The sequence below is a fragment of the Pempheris klunzingeri genome, chromosome 8 (assembly GCF_042242105.1).
Source record: "Pempheris klunzingeri isolate RE-2024b chromosome 8, fPemKlu1.hap1, whole genome shotgun sequence".
Classification (NCBI taxonomy): domain Eukaryota; kingdom Metazoa; phylum Chordata; class Actinopteri; order Acropomatiformes; family Pempheridae; genus Pempheris; species Pempheris klunzingeri.
Window position 1 is genome coordinate 13,482,270 of NC_092019.1, and position 21,449 is coordinate 13,503,718.

The following is a 21,449-nucleotide window of genomic DNA, read 5'->3' on the forward strand; positions in this document are numbered from 1 at the left end:
TGTATGTATTTGTTAGCGTGTGAGTTGGAGATGTGTTGGTGTAAAGGTGTGAAGGTGAGGTCAGGGGTAAAGCTACACTGAGTGATCCATCTTGTGTGGGTGTGGCAAAGAGGAACATGGAGTATGTAAGCTCCTAAATACAAGTGAATGATGCATAACACAAATAAGAGGCTCACTTACAATCTTATCAGGTGGTGGGCTGCTTCCCACCCGGCACTCCAGCTTGCCCTTGGAGTGCTTGACAGCATGCTGCGTTGCTTCCGCTGTGATGATAGGCGGGCCTGGTGTGAGAAAGAAAGAAAGACAAAGAGAAGAGCATAGAAGATTTAGAAATATTGGCCAGTTTCAGTTTGTCAGATATCAATTTTAATGCTACTTATTTAACAGTTCGGCTCGAACATAACAAGCAATCCTGAAAAGAAGCCGCTCACCATTTACAGTCAGAGTGACATCTCTTTCTGCAACTCCAATCCGGGGGACGATGGCCTTGCAGGTGTATGTTCCAGCATCCTCCTGGGTTACAGCCTTCAGCTGCAAGGTGTTACCATTACTGAGCACCTAGTGAGAAATCCAGAGAGACAAGTGAGAAGCGTGAGAGCGAGAAAAGGGGAGACGGCGGCGGGGAGAGAAGGCAGACAAAGGCGACTGGGACCTTTATCAGGGGCCCACTCATTGTGGAGGCAGCACAGAGGTGGGCTGACCATTGTAACAAATGCTGGTGGTTTGAGTTTAATTTCATTGTGAAGAGCTTTAATCACAGCATTAAGCACTCCAGCCACCGCTGAGTGACCGTGCTGCTGAGGAGATTGTTGTAATTAAACAGTGGGGACAGAAGGGAGCATACTATGGTGTGAGTGGGCCCTAGCCTTTAGAGCTGCTACACTCACTCACTCCTTAGCTCATTGATCCTGTCATTCCATCATGCTGTGATTAATCCATTTACCCCCACTCCATCCTCCTCCTTCCCTCCTTCCCTCTCTACACCCACCGCCCCCACTTCCCACTCTCTCCAATTTTTTATTTCAACACACTTATGGAGTAACCCAATTAATCCATTACTCATGGCTCGTGGCTGTGTGAGGGACAGTGGCAGTGGGTGGATTAGAAAAATGCCTGCGCTTTTCCCTCAGAGGCGCTGAAAGTGTTCACTCTTTGAGATGACAGCATCGTTTATGCCGTCCTGCAGAATTCTTTACTGGGGGTGTTTTCTTCAGCATCACCTCAGAAATTATATTAGTTACCAGGGGAGAAGCTCCTATGGGATGTTGGTACTGATGGTGTGTGCGCTGAAAGACCAGGATGATGTAAAGTGAAGGTGGAAATGTCCCATTTGTTCCACCTATGAAATTGACTTTGAGGAAATGGATACTCAAGAGCAATCAGGGCTTTTTAATGTCTAAAAGGCAGAGATATTGTTCTAAAAGTTACAGCACATGTTGTAATTCTGTTGGCTGACTGATTGACTGATCGATTGATTGAGTTATGGCAGTATGTCATGTGCCCTGATGATGCTGTATGAATTTGTCAGTGGACAGACAGTTTTCTGCCAGAGGCTTTAGCCCTCAGGGAGCATGGAGAGAGGAGGTGTTGAAGATTCAGCATGAAAAAGAATGTGTGGGGGGAAAGTGTGAGGGATTCGTGCCTCAAGGCCATGTGTGAATGTTTCACTCTGGAGGTATGCTGTTGAGGGATGGTGTTGAAGTTTCACCAGTCCACCAAGATAAGGTGGTGACTAATGTTTGTTGCCTTACCACGCTGGAGCCGTGCTTAGTCCAGGCCAGGGTCAGGGGAGGGTTTCCAGTCCATGCACAAGTAAAGGCTGCATCCATCCCTATATCCACCGTCACTGGCTTAGGCTCCGACAGCAGTCTGGGGCCAACTAGGGTGAAGCAACACAGACAGCCAGTTACAATCAATAAGAGACTGCTTTTAAAATAACACATACCTCAAGAAAATCTCAAAACACACAATTTAGCTACAGCGTATAGAGTGCTTGCCTAAAGTTAAACTCACATTGGACATCGACCAGGGTGCTGACATTGGTGCTGCCCACAGAGTTGGACACTTCACAGGAGACAGGATCTGTGAAGTAGGAGTAGTCCACTGTCACCTCGAGGCTGTCCCCATTTGCCTCAGAGATGGGATCTCCTCCTTTTGACCACCTGGGACAGATGAATAATCACATTATACAGTCGCATTAGCTCAGGGAAGGTACTTAGCCATGCGTATCAAAGTGGCCATTAGCAGATTCATGGCTTGTGCCAATCACAATCAAACACTGCCAATCAAGCTGCAAGCTTAGCCCTAAGATTTCACTGACCACTTGCATGCTTGTATGGCTCGTTTTTGGAAGATACCTTTACTCTGGTTGCCATGTTGGCAGCATGTAATGTCTTGAAATAGTTGTTTGATTGTACTGTGTTGTTATCTTAAGGCTTCTGGATGTGTTCGCATGGTGGGAGGATCAGAGTGAACAACTGAGATGGATGCATACCTGTATCCAGTGATTTCAGGATTGGCCGAAGCAGAGCAGATGAAGAGGACCTTGGCTCCCTCAGTCACAGTCTGGGGCTGGACTGATAAAGTCACTGAAGGAGGGTCTGTGAGAAGGAAAAACCCTCATGTTACTGATATGAGTGTATGATGAGACTTCATTGGATTTATTACAATTTAACTTAACTTATTGGTACAATGGACTTTTTAGCAGTGCAACACAATTATATTATCTAACTGAATTACAGAATTGAATTAATAATGCTTTTTAGCCAACTGTACAAAGCATCCACTCTGCTACAGTGTGATATTTTGGAGGAAAGCTGATGTTGGGACACTCACGCTGGACATTAATAGTGACCGATGTCTGTCGTCCAGCAGGAGCAGCTGGGTTAAGAACCCTGCAGGTGTAGGTGCGTCCAGAGTCACTATCCTCAGGGACGATTGGAAGCATACTGACAGCCGCCTCCCTCTTTCCATCCTCCATCAGCACCTGTGGAGTTGCACAGCAAAGCAGAGTAACTGTTAGATGCAGCAAGAGGTCTGAGCAACAGTTTACAAACTATACTTTTAAAATGAGACTCCAATAAAGGAGAACTGAACATCAGCTCAATGTGGCACAAGCAAGTCACTTGCCATTTGTGATCACACCACTTAGGAATATCTCTATGACACTGCAGGTCTTATTTTTTCTTGCGAGGCATTAAAATTGCCATCCTGTTCTTTGGCATGGCAGTTAAATCATATATTTTATGATGCAGCAGGGGATATTGTGCTGTTCCCACATTTCTGAGAGTGTTCCCCGTCAGCGCTCCTTGTTTGTCATCATCTTTTAAATCTATTTACTGCTCACAGAAATCAATACGCCTAAGTGAGGAAAGGTGTAGATTCTGAGGATATGGCTCACTGCTCTTTCACTTTCTCCCCCTCTTCCTCATACACACACACATGAAAAAAGAAAACCTGTGATGGCCAAGGTGCCTGTGTGTCTGTTTTTTTGGGTGGCTGACAGTGAGAAAGAAGTGTCACACATCTTTGGAAAAGAGCAAGGGCAAGTCGAGCTTTTTCCCTGGACAGCCAAATCAATGGACGCAGGCTTTCACTTCCTCAGCCAGACACAAAAAGCATTTTATGCTAGATCAAATCACATCACTCCCTGTCACCACCCCTCACTCGGACAAAGCTTTCTCTTCCCCCAGTCTCACTTTTTAATGTTGAAAATTCTCTGTTTTTCACAAAGCTATCTCACTAGATAACTCTGTGTTCTTTTCCCCCATATTCCCTCCATTCCTCTCCTCTCCCCCCTCCCCCCCTCCTCCCTCCTCCCTCCAATCCTCTTCCCTCCCTTCTCACTGCAGGCTCTCGCCTCCTCAAATGTGGCGTTTAGCGTCGTTTAGCGTGGTCAGAGAGCATGAAAAATGTGACACTTTCCCAGCCGTGGCTGGCTTACGCTCCGGCGCATCCCCATTGTGTTTCTGCATTGTTGTGGGTGATTTCTTCTCTGCCGAAACTCTACTGTATGAAACACTCATGCCTGTCTGAGCTTTGGCATGCTCCAGTTATGCTGTAGTGTCGCTGCATTAGCGAGCAAGGGGGGTGGAGGGGGGTTAGTGAGTGAGGGGGGAGGCAGAGGAGGAAGAAGTGGGGTGGGAGGGGAGTGGTGGGTGGGGGGTCAGGCATGAGTGAAAATGGGAGGGGGACTGCAGAGAGTGAGCGAACAAATCGTGCGAGAGAAGGGTGGCAATAGAAAGAAAACTGTGAGACCACATAGGAAAATAAAAAGAGAAATGGAAGAAAAAGAGCAGGAGCGTTATAACCTAAGAGAAAATATGTCTGTTTTGAATAGCTTTGCATTTATTTCTGCCTGCCGTTACATTTTGTAATGCTGTGTGGGTGTCACTGATTGAATGATAATGTTAGGCAAAGATATGTTCTCACTCTACCTTGGAATAAATTGCAGACTCCATGACCTCTCCATCTCTGTACCAGGTGATCTCAGCAGCAGGTTTGGCTCCTGAGGCCCTACAGGTAAGGTTGTGTGCTGTGTGGGCCTTAAGACGTACAACTGGGCCGCCCTCCACCATAGGGTCTGAAGGAGGAACTGTAAAGCAGAGCAAACATACCACTCAAAACAAAAAAACTCATTACAGCTTGAGGCGAGCACAGAGCCACAAAGAAGTCCTACTGATATTGAGCTTGCTGTTGCTCTTAGCTCAGCATCAATATATATCGCAACAGCGAAAAAAGCCAAACAACATCATCTTATGGCCATGTGTCTGTTTAACAAGGTATAGTTTCAGGCAGGAGAAAAGACCAAGTACAGTTGTCATTTAGAAAAAAAACACACACTCAACCTTATTTATTTCCTTTCTTGGGACTAGCATTATTACTCTATTTGCTCTTACTGTTGCAGAGTGATGTTTCAACTGAATTGCTTATTTGTTCATTTATTTGCATGGTTTCGCACGCACCACTGGCAAGCCAAGCGTGCCACCCCTGATGAAGGCGTCTATCTCCCCAACCAATAAGAGAAGGCGTAAACATGGGGTTTGTGCTGGCCTTTCTCGCTCCCTCCACCGAACCAATTTCACTGTGTGTATCTGAATTGTCAGAGGTCCTTCCGCTGCCGCGGCACGGACACTAATGGAATCCGAGTGCTAGGTGATTTTAATTTCCATGCCGATTCCCCTGACTGCACTCCCGCCGTTGACTCCTTTGACTGTGCAGGATTGCTTTGGTCTCATCTGGCCACATTGGTTTACACACTCACACATATACAGGCATGTGCACACACATACACATGCATAGAAAAAGCCCCATTCTCTCTTGAACACTCCTGATGTCCACACATAAACATAAAACACAGGTTCCTAAGTGATGCACCTGATGTTTATTAAATGCATATGATGCTCATGAACTGCCTGGTCAGAGTGCATTTAATGTAGAAAAGCAGTTTTATTAACTTCCTTCGCTGCCTCCACGTGGGCATCTTTACGGCTGTGTGTGGGCATGTTTTGACCACACTGCTTTGTGCTGCTCTGTGCAGCTTTGGCAGTGACACTACGAGACACAGAAAGGTGAGCTCTCTGAATCTATTCATTTACTTGAAATGATCCTACATACCGCTTGTGATCTCAATCTGCTTGCCTTTCCATGGTAGCTGTATTTGTGACACCAGCCGTTTTACTTCAATGAACACAAAATACAAACCTTAATGGCAACAGATAGATTCAAGGACAACAGGCTCTGTGGTGAAAGCTTTGCATTATGCTTTGGCATAAGATTCAGCCTTATGCCCGTCTAATTGTTCCCTCTGTGTTTCCCCATTGCTTTGTATAATACTAGATTGTGGGCAAGTATAGGGACAATTGACAGGACTAATTAATGAGTGATGTTCCTTTGCATGCCACCAGATGCCAGCAGTGCTTTGCTGATTCCAATTCCCACAGGACCTGGCCCTCCTCCTCCTCACCAACCCCCAACCCCCCTCCCTCCACCTCTGAATGTCTGTGTGAAGAAGTAGATCACTCACATCATGTTAATATAAAAACCGCCTTGTGGTTGAAATGTTGTGGCTCACTGTAAAATGTGCTAACTGTGCAGACCCTGACTTGCAAGCGACTACGCAAGTCATTTGTGACTGCAGCAATCACATTATCCTAGATGTCCACAGTCTTGATTACCGCCACTGAGAGCAAAGGAGTTTCCTCCTTCTCTTGCTGAATCTCTTGGCTGAGCATTTCTTAGTTTGAATTATACTGCCAGGACATGATTTTTTAACCAGGAAGCTACATTTACAATGGAGTTATCTTTGAGTGGTGATAGGAGATTGTTTTATGAATTTCAATTCACTTGAAGAGTGTTTTGATATATTTCTCATTCGTCTATGATAAGTTGGGTTTTGTATGTGATTTTCTTGTGTATTCTATATGTGTTATTTATATATGTGTCTACATGTGTTTTGTGATGAAGACACTCCCTTGATTGTTCCCAAGCGCTGCCAGCCTGCAGGCCTTGGCACGAGGGCTGGCTGTGAGGATCATGCATGAGCTGTGTATCTTACCTAGTACAGTGAGCTTGGCACGGTGTGAGCGCAGTGCCGCCTGTGTAGCCTGACACTCATACACCGCGTCATCCGCCAACTCTGCCGAATTGATCAGCAAGCTGTGCTCGCCTGATAGCGGGTCGCCCATTAAGGAATAGCGCGTCCAGCCTGCGTGAAGCCAGCACAGAGAATAGAGTCAGAGACAAACAATTCAACCAACAACAAACACATAATAAAAGGACTATAAAATGAACAGACTTGTGCCTTGAACAAAGCGGAGAGAAACGTGGCAAGGCTCTGTAAGACACAAATGAAAGCGAGCAGCACCTCACTGGGCCAGGAATTGAGCCGTTGTGTTCGCAGAGCAGCATGAGGCTGGAAATGCAACACGTGAGAGGGCTGCTGCATGAGGAGTCTGTCCTTTAAGCACAGACACAATAAAGATGGGGTGGCTAAGGTCAAGAGAAAACCTCTCCACCTTCTCTCTAGTCTGCCACACATTTAAATGTCAGTGCGTGACAAAAGCCAATTGATTATCTACCTTCCTACAAGACCGTTAAAATGCTAAGCAACAAATTAAAGTTTGGTGTGCAGCAGTAGCTAACCTCTCTGCAGTACATTGGTCTCTAAACATTAATTTTGCGTAAAACTCCAATGTTAGACAGGGAGAGACTTGGTCTCTAATGAGACCTGGCATTGATTGTGGCAAGACAGACAGAGACAGAGACAGCAATGAACATGCAGACAGCGGTGGAGAAATGAAAGAAGGAGACAGACAGACAGAAATTAGAGGTCAGTGATTTTACCTGGCAGGTCTCTCTCTCCACCCAGTGCCAGGCCATCTTTGGTCCATTGTACCATTCCCCGATAACCCACAATGACGCAAGGTAGAGTCACTGACTGACCGGATACAACCACCTGGTCCTGGGGCTGCTGGGAGAAGTAGGCTGCTTGGGTGGCTGCTGAGAGAAAAGAGAGAAAACATGATGTGAATATAAGATCTCTTGAAATTCACATTTTCATGGCTGTGGATAGGTAATTCACTCTGAAAAATTCACAAAATAGCTATAAAACGCATAGGTACACAGAATACTGTTAATGGCATTTCAGATAATGTAATGGTGAGTATGTTTCTGCAGTGCCAGCAGAGATGTAGCATGAGAAAAGTGAAACCTGCACTGTAAGGGGTGTGAAAAAGTTAAGACTGAAAGAAAGCCGGCTGCCATGAAGTGGTCTGCTCACTCTTTTGTTTTCATGGCACTTGCTGAGAGAATGGACAAGGCTGACATGTGAAAATATTTTTTTCCCCTATAAATGTGGCTTCTGAGAGGAAGAGTCAGCTGCGCCTCATAACTTATTTAACTCTTTCCCAAGACCATATGGTTATATGCTCGCTGACATGAAGCAAACACACTTCTGGGGAGAAAAATCTGCCACTCTTTCAGTGTGCTTTTTGTAAAAATGGATGTTAAACAATCAAAACTCCATTAAAGTTCCCCGGGGACCCATCCGTTTGAGCTTGCTGAAAGTCAGCAGAGACACCTGCCGCTGTTCCGCTGCTGTGTTTAAGTATGGCACACAGTCTCTCTGGATTGGCTGGCCTGCCTTCACACGCATACAGAAACAGAGCGTGAATGTGGATCCACGATTCCAACTGTTTGTGCCACTATGCTAAAGATTTCGTATTACAAACCCTACTGGCAGGGGAAGATGGCAAGACTCCAGAGGTAACTAATCTGTAGGGGAAGGTAGGAGTAGAGGGAGAAAGGCGGTTGGTTATCTAAGTAGGGTGTCTGTGTGAGTCGGGAAGAGGACTTGAAAAAAAGCTTCCTTCATTCTTCTTCTCTCTTTCTTTGTTGCTCAGTGGAGAATGGAAGGGAAGGGGGACAGAGGAAGATAAAGAGGGTTCTATTCAGGCAGTGCTAAGCCCCCCCTGAACTGCTTCTCTTGGTGGGAGCGCTTAAACAGACAGCGTTGCCCCCCCTTCCAGCAAAGAAAGCCGCTGAAAGGAGGGCAACATACGGCGGCCAGAGACGCGCTATTGTCCCCTTGTCCCTCTCTTTTAATAGGCCTCTTCATTTCCAATCAATCCTGCTAAATGCAAGTTTAATAGCTTTTCAATAGCAGCTTTTCCCCCCAGAGGGTAGCTGGGATTTTCTCTCTCTCTCTCACCCCTTTTCTCTTTCCCCTTCTCTTCCCCCCCCCCCTCTCTCACTCCACTCTCCATTTTCTAGTTTTTCTTTCTTTTTGAAAGGGGGGCTTCCGAGGTTGTTGGCAGTGTTTATTCCGCACTCAATTATCCACTTCATCTCGGGGTGCACCGTGGACTGAACCCTGCCCCTTGCCTCCCACCTCCCTTTGCACCCCCCTGCCTCTGTCACCTAACAGCACAATTAAAGCCGCCCAGCAGTGAGTTCATCAGGAACGTGAGTCCTCCGTGGCTCAGACCGTTGTCTCAAAACCCGTTTTCACACTCTCCATCTGGGCCAGAGGAGATGTTAATAGACAGCTGAACAGAAAAAAGATCAGAGAACAATGCATGTGCGCTCAAGTGTTTGAAAAGCTTATTGAGCTGTGGATGCAAACAGGTAGGCTGTATGTGTGTCACGCACCGTGGATCAAAAGAGGCCAATTTGAGAGCGTCAATGAGAAGTGAAACATCTTCTGGCTCAGGCTATTAGGCGTTTAGCGAAGGCTGGCATTTTCCCATCATACCTTCAAAAATGCAGTTTTTACAGTCTGCCTGCCTGTCCCTAGCATTCTGCCTTTATGAGCTATTGAGCGTTTTCATATGCCCCTCCTCTTTGTACTTGCAACAGTACAAACATTGATTGCAATTAAGTATCTTGCCCAGAGTATCTAAATGTTTACAATGGGTAATAATTCACTGTATTGGTTGATTGTTCAGGTGGATTACACGCACTGAATTGTTTCTCTTTACCTCACCCACATACAATTTCTCATGCTCACATATGGCAATTACGCCACACGCGTACACACATACAATTGCAGGCAAACAAATATAGAGTACAGAGTATGTGCTGTAGCGAATGTCTTCATACCATATGAGTGATTCATTGCTCTCCAGATCCCTTATTGAAAATGCTCAACAGAACATCTCGACTGGCTAATGACTCATGCCAGATTCCTTTAATTCCTCCTTGCTGAATTAGACAATTCTTTGACGGTGTATTAGCAGCTTAATTACATGAATACATTTCTGATGGGGAGAGAGGGAGGAACAGAACCAAAGAAACAGTGGAGGAGAGGCAGTCAGAAGAAGTAGGGAGCTGTGGGTGTAAAGAGGCTTGTTCTGTGCTTCAGTGTCATGTACACACATGCATGTACACAAGTACCACACCATAGCTTTCAGCGTTTTCACCAGACTCAAAATGAGAAGCTTGTCTATTGGCTGCAATTGAATCACTTTCGAAAAGAAAGACGTGAATCCCCTTGAAATCCCAACATTCTGCAGTAGATGTTGTTTTATTTAGCATGTCGTCTTGAATGTTACGCAGGTAAATATGTACACTGTAGATTAGTTTTACCACGTGGTGTGCTTGATGTTACTTTAAAGGCAGTTAAAATTTAGATTTACAAGTGTGCATGCTAAAAATGCATCATTTACTCTATTTCTTACCTTGTGTGTGTGTGTGTGTGTGTGTGTGTGTGTGTGTGTGTGTGTGTATGCTTTTCCATGCCCCAGTAACAAGGTCAAAACACATTTGGCCTGATACATTTTAATCCGGATTTCTCAAAATGGAATATCATTTCACGCCACTGGATGCACATGGGGCTAAGTTTATGTGTGTGTGCATTTCTTCCCTGACTGTGTGAGCTCAGTGTGTGTGTGTGTGTGTGTGTTTGCCTGTCTAAAAATGTGCCACGTATGTTTATGTCTGTGTGTGCGCGTATGCATCTGAATGTGTGAATGAGTGTGGAGGGTGGGGCAGTGTTAATAGGGAAAGCAACTTGTCAGGCACCGGAGGGCACATTTAGCAGTTACTTTGACACAGTGACTTTGCTGTATATGTCACATGGTCAGAGTTAAGTGCAAAACAGCCTCTCCGACTTGGACACAACCTATTAAAGAGCTTTGTGTCGACCCTGGCACTGGCTGCACTCTCTCTCCTTGATCTGAACTGATAGGGATACGTTCACATCAGGACGGATCAGGAAGAGATGGACAGATGTCAGCAATGATCCGTCCACCACTGGACATCTGCCTTTATAGAATTAGATTGAACCAGTCGCTGTGTGTGTGGGTGTGTGTGTGTGTGGGTGTGTGTGTGTGTGGGTGTGTGGGTGTGCCTGTGTGTGTGTGTGTAAGCGTCGGCCATGATGCTAAAGACTGAGAAAGATAATGGCACTGCAGCTGACCTTTAGATGAAATGTTGGTCTAACACACACAGTACAGTGCATTTACTACCAAGCCACCACAGTCATAATCTGCTACACCATTTAGGTAATCTGAGAGCAGCAGGCCGTAAAGCAATTTAACCCAGCATTGAAAAAGTCAGTCCTTCAAATACAGCATAAAATAACATCTGACTCTCTTGTTTGAAACAGCTCAGGCAATGCACTTTGTCCATTTCCCTGTGTTTTTACAATGACACTCAACTGCATATGTTCATTCACTCTAAGAGGCTCCGAGAGAGTCCCTTGCAGAGAGTCCCTATTTTAGTCTTGATTTTATTCCATGTCCTCATTCCCATCCAGTGCAAAGAGTACAACATCCAGTCCTGTGGGGTCTATAAATATAAGTGCTCTCAACTTGACTGGACAATTTGGTCCATGCAGTAATAATTCAAAATGTTAAAAAATAGCGCCTGATATCTGCTCGCATTTTTGCCCCAGTGGTGGAGGCAGCATCCTTCGCCTAGCTGGTGTGAGTTTTCCTCAATAAGAGCCAGAGAGTAGAAAATGAGGAGAAAAGCAGACAAAAAAAAAAAAAAAAACGCAGCACAAAACAAGGCAATTGGCAAAAAAGTGTCAAGCTTGGAATAAACAACCCCTTTCCCCAAATGCCATCCATTGTGCCTTGTCTAGATAAGGCTTCTAAATCGGGCTGGAAAATGCAAGCTCCATTTCTCTCTGTATGGAATTATTATCCCTTTGTTTTGAGTCAGGCTCTTTTGTCTTCTCCTTCCTGTGTGTGTGTGAGCTTACAGTATGTGTGTATGTGTACAAACAGACAGTAGTGCTGAGGTAGTTGAACCAAAGAGTATGTCCCAAAGGGGACCCTGCACCCATCTCATGTTTGATCTGGCTACTAAGCTCATTACCATGACTCCTACAGAACTTCTGAGGGCTTGAAGGGGGCTAACAACAGATACCACCCACCAACTCGTGGCAGGATGGAACCCAACACATGCACTGCATGTGTGAGCAACACTGTGTTTTTCTTTGACTTGGACTGTTGCAAACAGCTTCAGCTTGTGCCTTTGCAGATGGCCTCTCTCACACCTTAATGCATGCCGGCCTCTCTTCAATCCTCCTCTCCCACGTTGCATTCCAGCTGCACTCCCACCCACCCACTCTCACTATCTATTCTCCCATTCTGCGTTTTTGTGCCTAAATTGCAGTCTAACAGCTTTTTAAGAGCTGTTTTGCTGGAGTTTAATCCTCCTAGCCTCCCCTTTCAGCCTTTATTCCATTGTGAAAATCTTGGCTCAGACCTAGACCCTTTTTAGAAAGTGGACCCGCTCATCCACCCAGCCCCCTGCTGCTGCTCTGCTGATACCCCCACCCAGGGCATTCTCTTCTATTGCTGTATCCCTCTACAATCCAGCCTCCATCCATGCTCTCGTTCCTCTGTTTATCACTCATACGTCTACAGTCAGTGAGCCATGATCCCTGAAATCAATGCCTAGCAGGCCCTCTTTGAGAGTTATATAAGGTGTTACTAATTGTTGATTTGCTTTCTCCATGGCTCTTTCTGCCATCACTCCTCTTTTCCAGACTCCGTGTCAGCTGTCATCTCTTGCCAGCCTCTCTCTTGCACTTTCTCTTTCCATCTCTTCCTCTCCCCTATCCTGTATCCCCTGTCCCTTCCTCTCGCACTCTGCATCCCTGGTGTGAAAATCACAGGGGTTTGTGTCAGCTTGTCAACACAACACTCAAGAAAGCAGGGTAGCGGGAACAACAGAAAAAAAAGAGCCACTACATGTTAGAAAGACCGGAAAAACTGAGGAAAGGTAAAAATGGAAAAAGTGGGCTCCTGTCAGCTTCCAATTGCAAAGAAGCGGGCCTGAGAGGGGATTGATGGAACGCTGTAATCAGTCTGTCTCCAAGGCTGTCACCAGGAGCTTTTTCTCTGCTGGAATAGGGCATTGCACACATCAGGACAGCAGTGAGGCTGATCGCATTGTTGAATTAGAATTTAATATGACCATAGAATGTTTCAGGCCTTCTCAAATAAAGTTACTCTCTCCTCATGAGAGTGAACAGAATATGTCAATCTGACCTCCACAGACGTGGCTTCTCCTGTATCGTTTTGTTAAGAAGATAGACAGAATGTACCAGACGGACCTTGATTGTAATAATTTTGTTGTGCTAATCATATTCTAAAGTTATGATTAGAGATACACGCCTACGCAAACAACATCCACAAGTGTTTGAATATTATATGACCACACCAGGGATGCACTATCTGTGACGCACACACCGAAATGGCCAGTTAGAGACAGTCATGTATAGTACTCGGTCCAGCCAACCCTTTAAAAAGCATATGCATGAAAGAGTCGGGGCTCACTGCCAGAGGTCCATGAGGCCTCTGTCACTCCGAGCCCAGCGCTGTATGTACTTTACCTGTGACTTCTGTGACTTGAATAAAACTGCTATTGGGAACTGCAGAACTCTCCGGCTGAAATCCTCGGACTGTCAATAAAAGAACCGGGGGAATCTAACAATTGGTGCCGTGACCCGGATTGGCAAACTCCGAGACGTGTCCCGTTGAGGAACCCCGGAGTGAGTGGAGGAAAACTTTTTCAGACAACTTCAAGGCGCGCCTGAGTAAGGGTAAGCAGAAAACCTTTTTGAGATAGAATTTCTGCACATTGGCCATACTCAAATCAAAGTTGTCTGAATAATGTTGTTCCTACATTCGCTAAAACGTAAACCAAAATAGTATAGTATAACTAAACCACATTGAAATGTTGTAGTCACATGTAAAGTACAGAACCACATAGTCACAGTTGAGGGAAAAGAAAATAAGTGTCCAAGGACAGCTAATTTGGCCTGATAAGGGACAGAACTCACTGGGTAAATAACCACTGAGAGTTGTCTTCCAAATTTTAGGGCAGGACATTTTGCTTTCCTCCATACTGTACACTATTGTATATATTTTCCGGGTAGCTAACCGATGCCGCAAGGGCGATGCCGCTAAGGAGCGATGCCACTGATGAGAGTGATGCCGCGATGCCACTGTTGAGAGTGATGCCACTGTTGAGAGTGATGCCACTGTTGAGAGTGATGCCACTGATGAGAGTGATGCCACTGTTGAGAGTGATGCCACTGATGAGAGTGATGCCACTGTTGAGAGTGATGCCACTGATGAGAGTGATGGTTTTTTAAAAAAATAAAATAAAATTTAAAAAATAAATAAAAAATAAAAATAAACAAATAAGTAAATAAAATGAAAATAATAAACAAACAAGGACACAGGGACAAGTTTGTTATTTTCCATGACAATGTGGGCAGTTTCCTGCCTGAATGATATTGCAACTGAATAATGGGACACATAAACTAAGGTGTTTTGGAGTCACTGTGAATTAAAACGAGTGATAAGACTGGGAGAACCCCCAGCAAACAAGCGCACAGATTAATAGAATCTGTGTAGAAGCTTCTTGTTTGGGTCCTCACTCGGGCAATCACAGACTCTGTGAAAGCACGTATACAACTTTTTCACCATGTCACACAAAGCTGTCAGATATGGCAGCAAGGACAACAGCAGGGTACAACCCCTACAAAAAAATGATCCACATAACCCCTGCGGACAAACCACAGAGGGAATTGTGTGTGCAGAACATTAAAGAACTACAGAGTAACTCTCTCCTCTGTTGCTGTACTCCCTGCTTGGATGATGTTTTAACTGAATGAGGTGTTTGGCATTGATCAGTCACTACTGATTGGGGATCCCAACACCTGATCCAGGTCAACGAGCAGCTCTGTCGGGGCAATGGATTACTAAGGGGACAATTCGGCTTGGGCGTTTCAGAATCACTGTGAATTAAAACGAGTGGTGAGACTGGGGGAAACCCTACCGATCAAGCACTAAGACTGATAAGAGTCTGTGTGGAAGCTTCTTGATTAGGTCCACACTTGGGCACGGGGCACTGTGCCATTCACTGATTCTGTACAGATACGCATACAATATTTCACTATGTTAAAACAAATGAATAAAGGAAAAAAACAAGTATGGAGAGATAAAGGACTGGACTACTAAACATGTTGTGCCAAGAAGCTCACAGTGGAGGCCACTGTGCTAGCTCTAAGGTTACAGCACTCATCTAAGGGCAGCATACCACCCAGCCTCACAAGGACTGGTTGAAGGAGCAAACAGAACTATCAAAAAGGACTAGCGAAAGTCTGTGCAGACACAAACTTCCACCGTGAATGTTAGTCCACATGAGATACTGACAGGAAGAAAAATGCCCTGTCCATTTACCACTGATATGCCACCATTACTCTTACAGTATGAAAGTACACATGAATATGTCAAAGTTGAAAAACACTGTGATGAGTATTTCCCAACAGGTAACGGAAATACTCACAAAGGAACAAAGCCACGACAACTCTCCTGTAGAAACGGGAGACTGGACCTTAAGAGAGGTCAACAAGCTCAATTGGTTCCCACCCCTTTGGGAGGGACCCCACATGGTAGCAAAGGCTGCCTCACACTAAAGAGAGGACTGACAGACAAACTGAATGACTGGATCCATGAGACTCACTGTTCCCTGACACAAGGCCTAAAAAGACAGGACGTTGACTGAGGTTCACACTGACTTAAGAACCTCTACACCTGACCTAAGACTCTACTACTGACCCTGATCCTGGGGACGACCTCCCACCACCACTATCACACCCAAAGAAGTACATTTAACCTTTACTATAACTCACACACCCACATAGATGCAATTGACATTCTCAGAGGTGTGCCTGATGAATATAAATTAGCCGACATGTTAGCCACTGGTTTTGAATAATTTCTCTACTGATGGGTCACTATAAGCAAAAAATGTGGACATGATTAACTAAGTCCACTCTGATATACTACAAAAATGACCCTGGATTTTCTTTTAGCAGAAAGAGGTGGTGTTTGTACTTTATTTTGATAAAACATTTGGCACATGAAAAACACTGATTAGCTCTATCTTTATCTAGTCTAGTCTGTGGTTGCAGTAACTCTTTCAGTAACTCTGTGGTTGTTGCTGTACTCCTTGCATCAGGCACCTCTAAAATGTATTACAGCTTCCATCAATGATAAATTTCCACCACCTCTTTATTAATTACTCCACTATTCTAATGAAGTTCTTCCACAGATTTCTCTCTCAGGATGAAGAGGATCCCGCCCTTGGGAAAGAAGACCGTTATTTGTATCCCTGAACGTATCTGTACACACCCTAAACTGCTAACGTTTAATACATACCCATATATAGCTATCCACACACTTAGAGGCGTGATACTTATAGATGTTGTTGCTTATTGTGCTTTTAATCATATGGTTTAATCACTTTGTTTAGAAATTTCCACATGCACTGTGCAAGGAAGACTGCTTGCTGCTATTAACTGCAATTGAAGACCAGCTTACACATATTTGCCCACATATAGGTCACATTAATCTGCACTGCCTTTCCTACATATTGTATATTGATGTAGTAAAGGTATACCAAAAAGGGACGCCGACAAGTCTCCCATGTAATTGTGCTGCTTTCTGATGTGGTTGGTTGTTTGCAGATTGGGGCCCTGCTAGACGACTCGCTGCTGAAGAATACAGCACAATACACACAACATTCCTACTTCTTATTGGATTGACATGATAAAATCATGTCAAAAGGGGAATTGTTGAATTAGAATTTAATATGACCATAGAATGTTTCAGGCCTTCTCAAATAAAGTTACTCTCTCCTCATGAGAGTGAACAGAATATGTCAATCTGACCTCCACAGACGTGGCTTCTCCTGTATCGTTTTGTTAAGAAGATAGACAGAATGTACCAGACGGACCTTGATTGTAATAATTTTGTTGTGCTAATCATATTCTAAAGTTATGATTAGAGATACACGCCTACGCAAACAACATCCACAAGTGTTTGAATATTATATGACCACACCAGGGATGCACTATCTGTGACGCACACACCGAAATGGCCAGTTAGAGACAGTCATGTATAGTACTCGGTCCAGCCAACCCTTTAAAAAGCATATGCATGAAAGAGTCGGGGCTCACTGCCAGAGGTCCATGAGGCCTCTGTCACTCCGAGCCCAGCGCTGTATGTACTTTACCTGTGACTTCTGTGACTTGAATAAAACTGCTATTGGGAACTGCAGAACTCTCCGGCTGAAATCCTCGGACTGTCAATAAAAGAACCGGGGGAATCTAACAGCATGGGCGAGCAGTGGCAGAGTTTCTCCCTGGGTACCTGCAACAGCAGATGCGGTGGATAGAGTAATAGAGTGGTATGCATACAAGGAGGGGAAGAAGGAGGGGAAAAAAGGAGGAGGCCGGGGTGTGGGGGGGGGGGACAAGAGTGCTGATGTGACATAGTCACTGTGCGAGTGTATGTGAATGGTTCACGCAGTCACTGTGCTGCAGTGCCCGTGCAATGTGCCATTAATACACTCATTCTTATACTGTCTTCTCACACACACACACACACACATGCACTCATAGATGCACACTCACTGTCACAGTCCCATATCTTTAGGGTTTCTAGTGGGCAGAAGCATCTCTCGGAGTTGAATTCTAGCACAGCTTTTAAACAGCTCCCCCTCTCTGAAGCCAAGAGCCAAAGAGCTGAGAGCTGACTCCATGCAGACAGATAGCAAGTGACTGGCTGGCTGGCAGGAGGACAGGAAATAAAAAGCCATATAAAAAAGAGAGAAAAGGGGAGGGAGTCAGTAGTGGCGGTATGAAATTGTCTGTACACATCAGCCAGCAGTGTTGACAAGATGTTGATTGAGCTAGTCTTGTCATTTCGTGTCATTCCTGCTTACCCCCTGGTGTTTTCACTGCAAGACAGCTGCTGGCTGGATCTGTGTCACAGTTCCAGCCCTTTTCTGTCCCCCCTGCTTCTCTCCCTCTTGCGATTTCTTTCTGTCTCTGTATCCCAATTTCCCTCTCTGGCTCCCTCCCCCACTTTCACCAGTGTTTGGATGGAAGGGCTTTCAGTATAATTTACTGTGCTTTTAAATCATTAACTTCTTGTGCTGTTTGCAAAAGCCCTGGTTTAGTGTGTGCATAACAGCTGACATGCTGGATAAAACAGCAATGGTATGCAACATGTGACGGAAAGGCTTCTCAAAGATGGCACGGGAATGAAAAAATGTAAATCTTTTTATTCCCTGCAGTAAATGAAACAAATAAATATATAAATAAATAATAGATTAGGAATCTATAAAACAATGAAGAGATCATGTTAAAATTGCCTCCATCTCTTGCTTTTTCTAAAAGGCAGTGGAAATGAAAACAAAGGAATCCTCTACATAGATTCTGTACTGGGACTCTGGGCCTAATGCCCTGGGGTGTCAATTAATTTAGTCTAGGGATTTGCGGCCTACTCTTCCTAATTGAGCCCAGTGGAGACCCCCTTGGCTCTTCACGATAGGAAGTAGTGCGTTTCATAATTAATACTTTTTTTTCCCTTTATTATTATTATTTTTTAATGAGGGTGGTAATGTTGTAAATGTATGCATCTCATTAGAGTAAAAGGGCCATCTACACTATTGTTCACTTCTGCAGTGTTTGCTGCCGGTGAGATGAATAAGAGAGACAACCTCATTCAGAAGCAGCAATGCCACACTGAAGTCAAAGCTGTGCTTTTGTGTGTGTTTGAATATAAAACAGAGCAGCTCAATGAGAGTCTCATTAGTGTTGCTTAATATGTGTGCTTTTTAAAGCTTAGAGGTTAATGCCCGACTTGCCTCCATTTCACTGGAGCTCTCTTTAATTTGATGCATAATTCTTTTTTGTCAGCAGCTGACAAGAGCCCCTTCAGAGAAAGCAGCTGAGCTGTGTTCTGAACCATGCATCCAACAGGAACACAAAGGCACAAAAACACTTCTAATTAAACCTGTTTAAAATGTTTCTCCTCACTTTCCTTCTCACGCTCACTCCACATTACAGAATATATTTCTGAACTATCCTATCTCCCCATCTCTCTGTCCAGAGAACATAACTCCTAGCGATTAAACAAATTACCTCTTCTCCCAGGAGAGCCATGGATCCAGTGGAAACAATAAGTGTGTGATTCACAATGCTGCCACTTCTCTGTTCGTACAACGGCCTTCAAATTGCCATTTATTAATCAATGTCTGCGGTTAGTCTGAACTTCTGTTCTCTTTTCATCTAGCGGCGGATAAAAGTTTAAACATCACATTTTTATTCCGTTCATCAGATTGCCTGTAACTTGAATCATTCCTTTAAAATTACTGATGACTAAGGAAGAAGACTAACTTCCAGAACGCAAGAAAGGGAGGGAAAAAATTTTACCTGCCGACCTCAATACATCCTGCTTTGTGTTGAGAAAAAGAAGGGAAGGGGAAAACTAATTTCCTGAAACTCCATTTCTTAAGCGTTGATTAGTAAAGGAGCATAATTAGAGTGAAATGTGAAGTCAGGGTTTTTTCGGATTGCGCCGCTTCCTCTAGAAAAATCAGGCCATGATTAATGAATAAATGATTAATGAGCGAACTAATTAATCAATTAATTATTAAGCAAGCACTCTGAACAAGAAATGGGTAGGATGACGGAGAACAGTGGATATAAGAGATGGTTAGGTTGTGTGTTAGAGAAAAAAGGATTTAAGATAATCTGCCTGTTTGTTCTGTCAGTTTGTTTTGTCTTTCGTTCCTGGGGAGGATGATGAAGAAGGTGGATGGGAGCAGATGGAAAGCTCAGCCCTCGTCTTGAGCTTCCTGAGTCTTGTGTGAGAGCACTGACCTCAAAATGCTGCATTTGCAAGCTCCCCCGTATATGTTGGGGTCAGATCTTGAGGTTACGCAGTGGTGAAGCCTGGCATAACATTTTCAAACTACAGTAATGATGTTTGCGCTGGGCTGTAAAAGGCCACATAACCCACAGTCAACACCTCTGAAAAGGCAGAGAGTAACACAAAGTTCCCTTCTCTAACCAGCCATCTCTCCTCCCCCTGTCTTTAACTAGGACACCCCATCAATCTTTGATAATGTGCAGTGTGGGTCTCTCCTGTGCGACCAGGCTGATGAGACATCACAGCAGGGATTGATGTATGAAATACAGGCACCGAATGTAACTGTGATATACTGGACCGTTTCAAGTCAAGTTTGACCTTTTTTTCCCGGATATTAATCGCTGCAGTGAAAGAATATATGTGTGATATATCCCTCCCCCAGGAACTCAGCACACTTTATTCTTTGGCATGGGCTTCTTCTATACCTTTAGCTTAGTGAAGGTGGGGGCTTTTTCATGTCTGCCAAAAGTCCCCAGAGCTGCTGAAGAACAGGATATGGGACACAAAATATTATTTTATAAGCGGATGGGTTTATTGTGTCTATTAAAATGCAGCATTACTCTATAAAGCTGCATTTTCCCCACCTCCCCTTGACACCCGGAAACACATCCTCAAAGCGAGAACATGAGAGAAGGATCTTTCATCCCTGCATATCTTTCCTGGCGTTTACTGCTGGCCTTATTAACAGACTTGTGAGTGACAGAGGCAGAGCGTGCTGGGAGAATCTCTGGGGGCTTTGATGGAGGCAAGTGATGGAGCTGCAGCGGGCTGAGGGCAAGATCATGCTTATGTTTATCCGCTCAAATGTGCTTTGTAAAGTTCTTTGTCTGTGTACCCTTTTCTAAATCACTGCTTTTACTTCTCCGTGTCTACTAGTCTATTGTTTTCCTCTAACAGCCACTGGTTGGACTAGTGCTGCATTCTGTCCTAATCATACCATGGCATGGCAGATTTCCTCGGAGTCAACTGGGTGTGAATAGGTCTTTGTCATGCTGGGTGGGTTGGCTCATTGACTGTGAAACCCTGGACATATGGTGGCAGTGTGTTGGGATGTATCATAGCAGAGAATGCCGTGGGTTGGGCTCTTGACCCTTGACTGGCCTTTAACACCTTACCGGCTGCACAGAAGAACAAGCTTGATGAACTTAAACACTTTATTGTGCGGCTCTTTGGGGTTTTACTCCGGATGAAGACTGTACGGTTTGCAGTGGTCGCAGATGTGTGCTATGTGACTGTTTTACTAAACACTTAACACGCGCCTTTTCTTGCTTGGCTTGGGCTTTTCTTGGACACACACAGATGGACACACACTTTCTGTGAGACATTGTCTGCACAGTAGAAGTAAAGCAATGCCGGATGGTAACAGTGTTGATGGCCAGAACTCTACAGATAAATCGCCTTTTGCCCTGGTGCAATAAGACTGTTAATTAAGTGTCTAACAGAAATGTGTAAAGCTTCCACTATGGTGGCATTGCCACCTAAATAGAACCATGTTACACAGTTCAGCTTCTATCCACGTGTCTGGTGAAACTACTACGACAGCAAAAACAAACTTACATTTTTTGAAACACATTTCTTAAACTCTTTTCTCTCTTTCATGCATTCCATCTGTCTGTCTGCAAAACAAGACTTTCTTTGCAGGTCACATCTACTGAGAATCCTCAGGTTTGGGGCTTTGATAAACAAGTAGAGCGTTACATG

General features: G+C 44.5%; 1 protein-coding gene across 1 annotated transcript in view; it reads right to left on the minus strand.

The window, feature by feature from the left end:
- kirrel3l (kirre like nephrin family adhesion molecule 3, like) overlaps window positions 1–21,449 on the minus strand; it is a 37,846-nt gene that overhangs the window by 4,496 nt on the left and 11,901 nt on the right. Inside the window, exons 2-10 of the mRNA XM_070835024.1 lie at window positions 7,345–7,500; window positions 6,557–6,706; window positions 4,437–4,594; window positions 2,836–2,986; window positions 2,495–2,600; window positions 2,014–2,162; window positions 1,752–1,879; window positions 432–558; window positions 181–281 (exon numbers count right to left, since the gene is read on the minus strand). Coding sequence (XP_070691125.1) covers window positions 181–281; window positions 432–558; window positions 1,752–1,879; window positions 2,014–2,162; window positions 2,495–2,600; window positions 2,836–2,986; window positions 4,437–4,594; window positions 6,557–6,706; window positions 7,345–7,500 — 1,226 coding nt within the window. The remainder of the gene's footprint in view (window positions 1–180; window positions 282–431; window positions 559–1,751; window positions 1,880–2,013; window positions 2,163–2,494; window positions 2,601–2,835; window positions 2,987–4,436; window positions 4,595–6,556; window positions 6,707–7,344; window positions 7,501–21,449) is intronic.